Below are 12,858 nucleotides of genomic sequence, written 5' to 3'. Positions count from 1 at the left end.
TAGACTATATAAAGCTCAGAGGATGGAGCTGGCAGCTCAGCTAAAGCACTTCCTACTTCATGTTGACATTGTGCCCCTGTTGCTGCATGTAGTTGGGGCAGCCAGGAGGTGTGCCGGAGATTGTTTAGAACCAAATCCTATTAGTAAAGTGTCAGTCATATGTAAAACTCACTTTCACTTTTGAAAGGCTTTTAAAGACCTTTTGATTCTTCTAGTGTTGGTAAATGAACATCTAGAAATCTGTTAAGTTCAACTCTATAGTTAAAATACTAGGAAAACATAGCCAGGCATGCTGAGGCAGTCCTGCATTGCCAGCTCTGGGAGGCAGAGGTAGGTAGAGGTGAAGACAACCTCATAGTGAGTTCTAGGCCTGTCTCAAACAAAAAACAAAAAAAGCAACAACTAGGAAATTATAAAATGATTTATTAAGTGTATAAGTGTAAGGGTAGAGCAGAATATATGTAGAAACAACTGCAGAAGCTTTCTGTGAATTAAAAACTCATGGTGTTACAGTATGAGTTTGCCTTGCTTCCTATTCTTAACTTTCCCTCTTTATTTTTTTTTTTTTGTCTCACCAAAGAAAAACATAAGGAATTTTGATTATATTTTATTTTATTTTATTTTATTTTGATTTTTCAAAACAGGGTTTCTCTATGTAGCCCTGGCTGTCCTGGAACTCACTCTGTAGACCAGGCTGGCCTCAAACTCAGAAATCCACCAGCTTCTGCCTCCCAAGTGCTGGGATTAAAGGTGTGTACCACCACCGCCTGGCAGGAATTTTGATTATAACAAGAATAAAGATAACAGCCTGTGCTTGAAAGTCAAAAGGCGTGGGTTGTCATGAGAGACTTGGCTTGATTTTCCCCTTGAGCTAAGCCTTGCTCGTCTTTAAAGCAGGGGCTGAGATCAGGCCCCTAAATGGCACAAAAGAGCGCCCTCCGAGTAGTAGATCTGAGTCTGCACTTCCTTCATGGCTCCTGGAAAATGCATCCAGCTAGTCCAGGTCTCTGCCTCGCACCGACTCTCACTTGATTACATTGCACTATAATGAGGAAGGTGCCTAATGGAACTCCTAGAGAGGAAATAGTAATGACTCACTGCAGCACTGCCAGGAGAGCTTGCCATCCGAGAAACACGAGTATTCGGTGTTAATAAGTTAAATTTCAGAAACTAATGAACTCCACTAATTGAATTCATCTTTGTTAATTAATAGGGTTCTAGTAAATTGGTTGCTTTCTTGTGTAATGCTGTGCAGGAAGACCTAATGATTTCAAGTTCACTGGTCCCAACCTCTCTTTTCCTAGACGGAGCAGCAGTGACCAAAGTAGCATTGACTACTTCCTTTGTCTTGGGATGTTATTATTAAATCCTTGGAATGATTGGCTTCAGAATGAATGGGGGTGGGGGTACCACAGGCTCAAATTTTACTTGGCTAGTTTACATTTGATGACTTTTCTTAAGGAGAAACTTGGGAAATCAGACTAGAAAGCCCCACTGCAGTGGTTGTAGTGTAAGGTATATTGATCTTATTTGCCAGATTGTGCCAAAAGTCACATGCAGGAACACTTTTTTTCCCACTTGAGAAAAGAAGTGGAAACTTTTCTTGGGAGATGATCAGTACTAAAGGTAGGTTGCTAGTGCGGTGATTCTCAAGTGGGGTCAAATTGAGCATTGCTCAGAGGGCCCTTCTTCCCTGGAGTAAGCTCAAATAAAAAACATGCGATCTGGGAGACTGCCTTCCAGACACTTGACTGAGGCCATATTGTGTCCTCAAAGAGCCATTCCATGAAGGACTAACACACTTTGCCTTTTTCTTTAACACAGAGAGAATTCCCCAAATTTTTCACATTCCGAGCAAGGGATAAGGTAAGGCTGATTCATTCCATTGCTTCCTTTTCTCTCCCTCTCTTCTTCCTCCCTCTTCTCCATCCTCCCCCAACCCCACATCCTTCCCTCCTCTCTCTGTGCTGTGCAGTTCACTACTGCCATTCCCCTTTCTCTAAAGCATGCTTCCTTCAGAAAGGGCTAGCTTTAGGAAGCCGTCAATGTGTTGACCCAAAGAAGGAGATAATTCTAAATCATCCCTTTCCTTCAGAACAGTTTTGATGTGTTATTAAAGACTGCTTTATTTAGTGGGATTATTTTTGTCACCCACAATCAGTTGATTTATATTCAACTCTTCTTTGTGTCCATTTGGCTTTTAGTTTTAAAGTAAATTTTCATACTGTGTTGATTTCTCCCTCTTACCAGCTTATATTTTAGGTGTCTCTTCCATTGACTTAATTGACAGACTTTCTAGCAAAACAGTTTATATCCAGCAAACATGTAGAAATGGACTAATAAAGCTTTTTTTTACATAAACAATGATGTAGCTATTAGGATGGAATGCCCCAAAGCCGAATATCATCTAAAAATTATATGGTAGTTACTTATTATTATGGTCTTTGTGCTTTGTCATAAAGGATAAGATATGAGTCTTGCTCTTAAGTATTTCATGCTACTTGGGTCAACTCACAACGCTGTCATGCGAAGTAGATAATTAATTAATCTGAGGCAACCTATAGAGTTGGTTGTTTTTAAAAAATTATAACACTATTAAATGCTTTCGTTGTTCTGAGGGAATTAGTTTTCTTTCTGTTGTTTTCATTTAGTTCTCTTTTTGGGGACAGAATCTTATACTCTGTAGACCAGGCCAACCTAAAACTCAGAGAGTTTTATCAGAGAGTTTGATCTACTTGAGAAACAAAGGTGTTCTGGCATGTTCTTTGTCTGTCTGTCTGTCTGTCTTTTCTCTCCTCTCTTCTCTCTCCTCTCCCCTCCCTCCCTCCTTCCCTCCCTCTCCCTCTCTCTCTCTCTCTCTCTCTCTCTCTCTCTCTCTCTCTCTCTCTCTCTCTCTCTTCTTGAAACATGGTTTAATCCTTCTGTCTGAGGCTCTTGGGTATTACAAATGTGAGTCACCATGTCCAGTCCTAAGAATCTGTTTTAGCAACACAATCTTAAAGTACTTTTGCAATCACTGCCTCATGTAAACTGTTCTCCCTCTCCTTCTTGTGCTCAGTTTGAGGAGGACCGTATTTATCGACACCTGGAGCCTGCTCTGGCTTTCCAGTTGGAGCTGAACCGGATGAGAAATTTTGACCTTACTGCCATTCCATGTGCTAATCACAAGATGCACCTGTATCTTGGGGCTGCTAAAGTAGAAGTAGGCACAGAAGTGACTGATTACAGGTTCTTTGTTCGTGCGATCATCAGGCACTCTGATCTGGTCACGAAGGTGGGTATATTACACTAATGGGAAGTTATCCTTGAGGAAAAGGACTGAGAGTCAGTCATAGCTCAAAATCAGGGTTTGATTATTTGAATCAAAGCTTTTGCCTTTGTCACTTTCTAATATTCAATATAATAAAAGGCTCATTTTTCTTTAATTTGATTTTTCTTGATATTAGAAGCATGAAAGCACTCACTTGAAGAAAGAAAAGTATGGTCAGCAGGAAAATAAATGTACAAAGACTTGGGTAATGGTAACAAATAAGAAGAAAGATATAGTAACCCTATTGTAAACTCATCTGAATGCATGGGCGGATTCCTCCCATGCTAACTACTGAGTTCCACTGCTGTAAGCTTTCTTTAACTCTCCATTCTAAACAGGTTTTCTTTCTAAAGAGCTCTGTCTGGCATATGTGAAACAAAGTCGTACTGAGATTTCAGCCCTGGGGATGCCTAACATCTCTACCTCTTAAAGGCAAATATCCTAAGAGGCTGGAGAAAGGGCTGACAGGGGCTCTCTATTTTATCCCTTTCCTGCCCTTACCTTCTAAGATCAATAGACTGACAATCAAAGGAAAGGTAAGCCAAGCCAGGCAGTGGTGTCACACACCTATAATCCCAGCACTTGGGAGGCAGAGGCAAGTGGATTTCTGAGTTCGAGGCCAGCCTGGTCTACAAAGTGAGTTCCAGGACAGCCAGGGCTATACAGAGAAACCCTGTCTTGAATAAAAACTAGGGGTTGGCGGGGGTGGGGGTAGGGGGTGGTAAACCATGTATAGCCAGATACACTACTATTTTGTCATATTGCTTCTTAAGTTGTACACCTACCCATTCAAGTACACGTGGAGGCTAGAAGTTCATGTGAAGATATCTTCCTCTGTTGCTGCCTATTTTATTACTCTGTGTGTATGTATGTGTGTGTGTGTGTGTGTGTGTGTGTGTACATGCACACATACATAGTTCTATTGGCTCTCTACCTTGTGTTTTATTTGAGACAGTATCTCTCACTGGACCTGGAACTAATAGTTTCAGCTAGAGTGGCTTGTCTTTGTACCCTTTAATTCACCTGTCTCCATTTCCTACCTTCCCCTGATGTTGGGGTTGCAGATGCTGGGTCCCACTCAGCTTTTTCATGAGCACTGGAGATCCAAACTCTAGTCTTTGTACTTTCCCAGTAACTTCCTTTTCTCAGCCCCTCTTTATTGTTTTTAAAGCACAGTGGTGATTTTTTTTCCTATATAGGAAGCTTCTTTTGAATATCTACAAAATGAAGGGGAGCGGCTACTCCTGGAAGCCATGGATGAATTGGAAGTTGCTTTTAATAATACAAATGTCCGCACTGACTGTAACCATATCTTCCTCAACTTTGTGCCCACAGTCATCATGGATCCATCAAAGGTACATTTCTCACAGTTTTCTTTGTCAGTCCCCACCAAAGGCCTCATTTGTATGTGGCCCACTTGTCAGCTAGTTGGCCTCTTAATTGTTTAAAGTCACAGGTTGCTTGTTAACACTGTTTCATGGGATACTCTCAATTTTTTTTTATCTAGTCATTAAGTATAGTCATCAAAACTGCAGGTGGTGTGCTACTTACTTGTTGGCTATTTATTTGCTGTAGTAAAAACTCCTCCATTGATAATAGTTTTATATTTGCCATAGTAGTAGTCCTATTTTTATGGTCCCCTAGAATTTTTCATCTGAAGTAATTAATTTTGCTATTATTAGACATTTTGACTAAATTATTGCCTTTATGCATTAAGTGCTACTTATGAGTGACCTTGCTTAGATGCAACACTGTCCCAAACTGTCTACCCTGTTTCCCCACAGTGAGAGAATTTGGCTGTAAGGAATTTCACATGCTGTATCTGTTTTAATCCCCAAGGCTCTATTCTAAACTGTGGATTTAAGGGAAGTACAAAGATGGTTCCGAACTTAGCTTTTAGCCTACCTAGGTGGAACAGGGAAGGGCAAGTGGCTCTGTCCTGATCTTTCTGCCTTCTCCTGTGTTGCTGTGCATTTGTATAGGACTGTCAGTATCTACCTTCCTTTCACATCCATTGTAGACATGAACTTTTGCTTCTTCTTAAAGCATAGTCATGTGTCCCCCAAGCTAGCCTCAAACTCCCCATATTGCAGAGAGTGATCTTCAGCTTCTGGTCTTCCTCCCTCCCACGAAGTGCTGGGTTACTAAGTACTGGTGATCAAACCCAGGACTCTGTGTGCTTCCTAATCCCTCTGCTATCTGAAGTGTATCTTCAGTTGAAGTTAGTATCCAAGACCTAAGAAAGTTTTCTCCTTTTTTTCTTCTTTAAAACCCCAGGCAAATGATGGGATAATTGTGTCTATTTGAAAAGCTGTTCTTTGAGTTTCAATTCTCATCATCAGATACAGCAAAATTTCACTTCAGCTCTAATAAAGCTAGAAGTCTTATAGCATGGCTAGGACACTATATACTTTTAGGTTGGACTTTTCTATGAGTATTTTCTATGATTTTTTTTTAAACATCAGCCTCTCTGCCCCTTTTCTGAGTACTCGTACTCTGCCTTGCTAATCATACATCTGTTGTTTCCTAGATACACCCAGATTGTTAGCTTTTATTCTCTGGAGAAAAGAAGGGTTAGCAAGCACAGTGTGGGAAAAGGGAAGCTATCTACCTGAAACCTAACCTAAGTTAAAATTCTATCAAACAAAATGCATGCAGAGTGATACCTACTACTGAAAAATGTAATTGGGGCATATAAGGTAATTTTAATGCTTTGTAAGAAGCTGAGAGCTTCTGAGAAAGACCTGGGTACTTGCAGCCCCAAAGGGAACAAGTAAAGCTTTAGCATGTTAGGAACAAAACCATTTATGTATTTTTCTACTTGGTAAGACTTGGCTCTCCCCTTATACCATGTGGGTTCTAAGGATCAAATAAAAGTTCTCAGACTTGGCGACAAGTACCTTTACCCACTACACTGTCTTATTACCTTACAAAGTCACTTCCAAGGATATCCACTTAAAAGAAGTCTTCTAACTCTGTGGAGTACCAAACTGTCTCAGTACCAAGTTTCAGGGAAATGAGGGAACATCTCATCTCTGTAAATACCAGTTGGACTTGGCAGTGACCAAATTTTAAAGATCTAATGTTTAGAGGGAATGTTCTAGTACAACCTACAAATTGCCTTTCTTTAATTTGTGCAGTTTACTAAGAGACATACATTATCAAGTTTAATAAAATTTTGTGGAAAAAGCTCATGGTGGTAATTGCTGTGTTGATTTAGGGTCAGGGAAAGTGTAATGAAACATAGTTACCATGCATAGAAATGCTACTTAATAGCTAGTTAACCAGGGGGGTTTATTCTTATTGGGGGCTTTCTCTTAAATCCCCTGGCTTTTAATTTTAGATATTGCAGATCATTGATATAGAGTATGAATATAATTAGAATGGAGAAGGAGTTGTACAGATTTGGAGGTTGTGATTCAAAGAAAACCACTCAAATTCCAAACCAGTATGAAATTGTTTCTAACTTGTTCCAAGCAAGAGTTGGAGTTGAGGCCGTCCTAGTTTCTTTCTGCTGCTGTGATGAAAAACAAGGAAAACTACAACCAAAAGCAATGTAGGAAAGGACAGGTTGTATTTCAGCTTCCTCTTCCAGATCACAGTCCACCATTTTGATGAAATTCCAAACAAGAACACAAGGTAGGAACCTACAGCAGATACCATGGAGGCTGCTTACTGGCTTGTTTACCAGCTCAAACTCAGCTTTCTTATTATACAGCTCAGATCTACTCACCTAGGGATAGTGTTGCTTACAGTAGCCTGGCCCCTCTTACATCTATCAGGATTGTCTAATTGAGGCACTTCTGCAGTTGAGGTGTCCTTCTTCCCAGGTAACTTTAGGTTGTGTCAAATTGATGATAAAAACTAAATAGGACAGGGAGAATAAATGAGATGAGTTTTCTTTATAAAGTCTAAGTGTGGTTCATATTTCCATAAACCAGCATCTTATTCCAATGGTCTTTTGCAAAGATGTGTAAACTTAAAACAACTTTTAGTTACAAAGTATTTCAGATTTACACTTGGTATTTTATCTGTGTCAGATTGAAGAATCTGTGCGGAGCATGGTAATGCGATATGGAAGTCGGCTATGGAAATTGCGGGTCCTCCAGGCAGAACTGAAAATCAACATTCGCCTGACAACAACTGGAAAAGCAATTCCCATCCGCCTCTTCCTGACAAACGAGTCTGGCTACTACTTGGACATCAGCCTGTATAAGGAAGTAACTGACTCCAGGACAGCACAGGTACAGTAGTCAAGCAGACTCCTCCAAGGTTTGATTTGGCCCAGCATATGGAACCCCAGTGACCAGCCTTTACACTTGAAAACATCTTTGTGCTTCTTGATAAATGTGTTATGGATATTGATGAGCGCTAATAGGGCAGGTGAACCAACTTCACAGGCAATTGTGCAGTTCAGAGGGGTTGTTGTTTCCAGGGTTCTTGTGCTACTTAGTAATCTAAACTGCCTGGTCTGATTTCTTCTTCCTGTTCTCAGCAAGTTGACACTTCACTGGCAGATGAGGAAAGGAGACTTGCTGGAATTTATCTACAACTTTTGTCTTTAAAAGGGGGAAATTTCAGCTAGTACTACATCAGGAACAGGGTCAAGCTGTGGCTTCTGCATGTGTGTACATTGCGTATTCTAGTCAGGCAATCTCACTGCCCTTCTCTGACCTGAGTGCTCTGTCTGTACTTGAGTAAAGTGGCAGACTGTAACCTTCTTTGCAAGGGGGAAAATTTGGGAATGCAGAATGAAAAATGAATCACCTAAAAAAAAAAAAAAAGAAAGAAAGAAAGAGCCACCTGATTCTATGATAACAGCATTCTTTTTTAATTTGCTCACTACATATGTTTCTAAACATTTGGACCATTTTCTATGATACTGGCACATCTTCAGAGGTAGTATCTTATTTTAGGCCATGGGTACTTGGAAAGTGTACTTACGCAGAAGGGTGGGCTTGAACCAGGGCTTTAGACTGTTTTATGCATTTGGTTCTGGGAAGAGATTATGTGTCTTTTGCTTTTATTTATGTCCATTTAAATCCAGAAATAGAGGTAGATTATTAAATAGAGGTAGATATGTGTGCTTTGTATATGAATGTTTTTAATCCTAGTTTAAAGCAGTTTTCTTAGTGACCTTTCATTTTGTTCTGATTCTCAGTTAGATGACCAAATAACTCTATTCTTTAAGAATACACAGTTAGAACAGTGTGCATGGAGTGCAGGGTGAGCGAGAAAAGGGGCTCCGGAGGTTTTGCTGCATGTGATGGTGTTCAGGACAACCTTAAGGACATTCTCACTCAAGGCTTTCCATAGCTAGGGATGCTTTTAATTAACTTCTACAATGGCTTCAAGGCAGGCCTATTCTTCTATAAAATAAGAGGGCCACTTGAGATTTTAATATTTTTGATAAATATGTTTTTTCTTCATAACTTTCTTCTTTTTTTCCATTTCTTTTATTAGAAAGCTCTTAGATTTCCCTGATGCCGGTTTGTGGTGACACTGGTGCATGAAAGACACAGGTGCCTTCAAGCAGAGATTTAGTATTGTGCCTGGCACAAAATAAACACGCAATAGGTGTCTGTACGAGTGAATAAGCTGCCCTCAACCTGAAGGGGAGCAGCATATTTAAAAAGCCCTAAGGAAGCTGAGCCTTGCCTCAGCATGGAAGCCAGGTTGTAAGCAGTGGTAGAAGTGGGGACTGACCACAGGGCAGCCCTGCCACTTCCATGTGCCAGTGACTACTGGTGCTTATCTTTGAACTTCACATTCTCTTGGTGAATCATAGGAAACTGATATAATACAGGACCGTGTTTATCATGTGTTCATTTGCTTAGTGTTTACTGATATTTATCCTGTGTGAACTATGAATACAAAGCAGTTCTTCCTTAAGAAATGTTTTATCACAATGGGAAAAGACAGATGAGTGACTGATGTTTGCATGATATGATAAGAGCCATTATAAAGAAAGTACATACAGGGTTCTAAGGATGCCACTGTGTAGGTCAGAGATAGTTCTCTAAGAGAAGCCCAGCTGCAGCCCTCAGTGGGAGGTATAAATAAAGCCTGTGCATGTTTTCAGACTTATAAAACATGCCCTCCACAGCTAATTACCATGTTCATCCTAGGAGAAAATGGAGCTAACATAGATAGCAGGTCATTCAGTTAGGATCCATTACTACCAGCCTCATGCTCTACTACATTATTTGTCCTGCCGATAAGAAGAGAAGTTAACTGTCTTGAGTTCCATGTTTCTTATACAGTCTTTGTCCTATAGGCTATAATGAACAATGTCAGGCAGTCCTAAGTAGGGAGAAGAGGTTTGGGTTAATCTGTTGCTTAAGTGAGTTGATTTCCAGTGAGGAAAATAAAGAGAATAGTCTAATGTCGCCTCTAATGAGTTTACAGTGTTAAGGAGTTTATATGGTTTATATGTACCAAAATGGACTTATTTGTTGTAATTGATTAAGTGTGACAATTGTATATGTTTGTGAGAGTGTCATCACAGTCATGATTGATAATTTCTTGTCATCCCACAAATGAAAGGCAGGCTCCCAATCATAGACTCAGGCAGCCATTGATCTGCTTTCTGTTGCTATAGATTAGTTTTGTCTGTCCTATAGTTGCATGTAAATGAAATCAGACAGTTCATACTGTTTTGTATCCTCCTTGTTCTGTTTACTTTAACGTTTTGTGGGTTCATCTGTGTTGCACAGACTGAGGAGCACTACTCCATTTTGTAGATTTATCAAAGTGTTTATATCCGTTCAATTATTGGAATTTTATTTTCAATTTCGGGTTTTTTGGGAATAAATCTTTAATGTGCATTCATTTGCAAACCGTTTTGTTTTGTTTGAGACATGGTCTCACTACATGCCTCTGACTGTCCTAGAACTCACTATGTAGATTAGGCTTGCTTTTGAACTCACAGAAATCCTCCTGCCTTTGCCTCCCAGTGCTGGGACTAAAATGTACACTACCATGCCCAATTATTATTTGCAAATCTTCATGTAGATAAGTTTTTATTTCTCCTGAGTAAATACATAGGAGTCTAATTGATGGTTCATAGTAACTATATTTTTAACATTAAGAAACTGACAAGCCAGGAAGTAGTTCCTGTTTTAAATTCCAGCAACAGTATATATACCCAGGCAGCATTCTTTAGTCCTGTTCCTTACTGAGTAGTTACATTGCTTTATTCTGTCTAACCTAACTTCATCCCAGGGCTTGGCAAAATTGAATTTCAAATCCTGTACCCATAGGTTTTACCTCTCTTAGTAGGAAATACAGTCCCTAAACCCTGCTGCTTTTAATTTTTAATTGGGAGAGGGGGATATAGTTCAGATAAGAACAGTTTGAAGAAATCAGGTTTTTCAGACCAGGCATTGAACTCAGGTCATCAGGTTAGGTAGCGGGTATCTATCTTTGCTGGCTGAGCTGTCTCACAGTCTTGAGCCTGCCATTTTGTTCCTCTTTCTTACTCTGATTCAGTCTTTGTCCCTAATCCAGTTTTTCCACATTCTACTCTTGCCCAAAACACTTGGAACCCATTAAAAGTATGACTAATTCTTTTATTTTCAAGATGTTGGTGCTGCTGTCTCCCACATAGTAACTTTGCCCTTTGGTATTACAGAAGAGCACTTGGGGTTTGACTCAGGGGCCTCTAAACAGCCTATGATATATATGCCCAGAATAAGATCTGGCTGACAAGTCATCAGAGCACTAGTATTTCTCTGAGATGTGATACTAAGGATTCGCTTAGCTGGACAACCTTCAGGCTTAGGACAGTACTTAATTCTGTTCTATGCATATATATCAAATTCATAAATCTTGTGCTTATATCTTAAATCCCGATATGTGAAAAGAAAAAATACACACACGCGCGCGCGCCGCGCTGCGCGCGCGCGCACACACACACACACACACACCTTTTCATCCCAATCTCCATTTGTATTCAAAGTGTTGGGAATCTATATTTTATGTGCTCATACATAAAGTGCCTAGTTTAGTGTTATACAACCTCTGAGCACTCAATAAATATTAATTGAATTGAAATAATGACATCCCTTATAAATATTCATGAGCAAATAAAACTAGCTAAATATATGGAGTATGAAGTACTCTTCTAGAAATATTTGAGTTAAAATGATTAAAAACTGGTGTGGTGGTTTCATTTTGTGACAATCCAGCAATTGTAGGAATTCACTAGTTATAGACAGTATACTAGAGTGAAGTATTTATAATTTAATATGTAATTTAGTAAAATATAGTGATTTTACCATAGGTTCTGTTTTATGAGCTAACAAGAATTAACTAGGTGAATGGATGAAATTTACCTCTGGTAGAAATAGTTGAAGTTTTTGTGTGACTAATAATGATTACAAAGCACCTTCTTATGAAGGGGACTAATTCATGATCAAGTGGTAGAGGCTTGATCTAGCCCAAGAACAAGAATCATCTCTATTGCACAGCTGTTTCTTGACTTAAATACTAGAGCTGTTCTGTCTAGTTAGCTGACATCATTTTTAGTATCTGAGATTCATGTCCCTTTAGAAAACAAGTGCTACCATTCTGTCTCTAAGATGTGAAATTTACACTGAACTTTATTGTTGATTTCAACTAATCCCAAACTAAGTACACCCTAGTATGTATGGCTGGTTACATATCACTATTTTAGAGTCAGTTAGCCAGCAGAGAAGAGACAGCACCAAATACCCAGTGTCATGAGGCAAATCTCCACTGCTTAGCATTTCTCTCACCCACAACTATTTTTTAAGAAATAACATTTGTGGAAATGATGCTCTAGGCAGCTATTTCATTTTCTGTCTCTCTCTTAATTGTCTGTGCATTCTGTTTTCCCCCCACAGATCATGTTTCAGGCATATGGAGACAAGCAGGGACCGTTGCATGGAATGTTAATCAACACTCCATACGTGACCAAAGACCTTCTTCAATCAAAGAGGTTTCAGGCACAGTCCTTAGGAACAACCTATATATATGATATCCCAGAGATGTTTCGGCAGGTAAAGGTGTCTGACGGGCGGGAGTTTTGAGGGCATGAGCTTTCCCTGAATCTTCATTAGGCACAGCTGTGCCTTGAAAAGAGCATCACAAGGACAGGAAATATCTTTACCCTAATCTAATTTCTATTTCATTGATGGTTTTAGTGACTCTAACTCAACTGTTGGATGGCTGTTTATAAATTAACAGGTGGAGTGGTAAGAAGAGAAATCTCAGGTAGAAGAAAGTAAGCCCATACCACATTGTGGCTTACAAGGACTTGTGTGGGAAGTCACGTATATTACATCTGTGATCTAATTAGAGTAAAAAAGAGGGATGGAACTTGAGTTTTCATATTCCTGTTTTCCACGATGGTTCCTTAGCCTAAGCTAATATGAGAATCAATATAGATAGCAGAAACAAATGGATATAGCAAAATATATAGTTTAAGGTATGACATTTTTTGTAGGAGATTTATTATAGTTGAATTAAAATTAGCATGAGAAAAGTATGACATTATGAAGCTTTCCCCTATATGAAAATAAACT

The 12,858-nt window shown here is 39.4% G+C and overlaps 1 protein-coding gene across 4 annotated transcripts in view; it reads left to right on the top strand.

Moving 5' to 3' along the window:
* Acaca (acetyl-CoA carboxylase alpha) overlaps positions 1-12,858 on the top strand; it is a 267,019-nt gene that overhangs the window by 175,306 nt on the left and 78,855 nt on the right. For all 4 annotated transcript variants that reach the window (XM_052193828.1, XM_052193827.1, XM_052193825.1 and 1 more), the window contains 5 exons: positions 1,825-1,866; positions 3,059-3,274; positions 4,510-4,665; positions 7,351-7,554; positions 12,178-12,333. In XM_052193828.1, coding sequence (XP_052049788.1) covers positions 1,825-1,866; positions 3,059-3,274; positions 4,510-4,665; positions 7,351-7,554; positions 12,178-12,333 — 774 coding nt within the window. The remainder of the gene's footprint in view (positions 1-1,824; positions 1,867-3,058; positions 3,275-4,509; positions 4,666-7,350; positions 7,555-12,177; positions 12,334-12,858) is intronic.

Source organism: Apodemus sylvaticus, chromosome 10, assembly GCF_947179515.1.
Source record: "Apodemus sylvaticus chromosome 10, mApoSyl1.1, whole genome shotgun sequence".
Lineage (NCBI taxonomy): Eukaryota > Metazoa > Chordata > Mammalia > Rodentia > Muridae > Apodemus > Apodemus sylvaticus.
The sequence above is the reverse complement of the archived record's forward strand: the minus strand, read 5'-3'. Positions and strand labels throughout refer to the sequence as shown.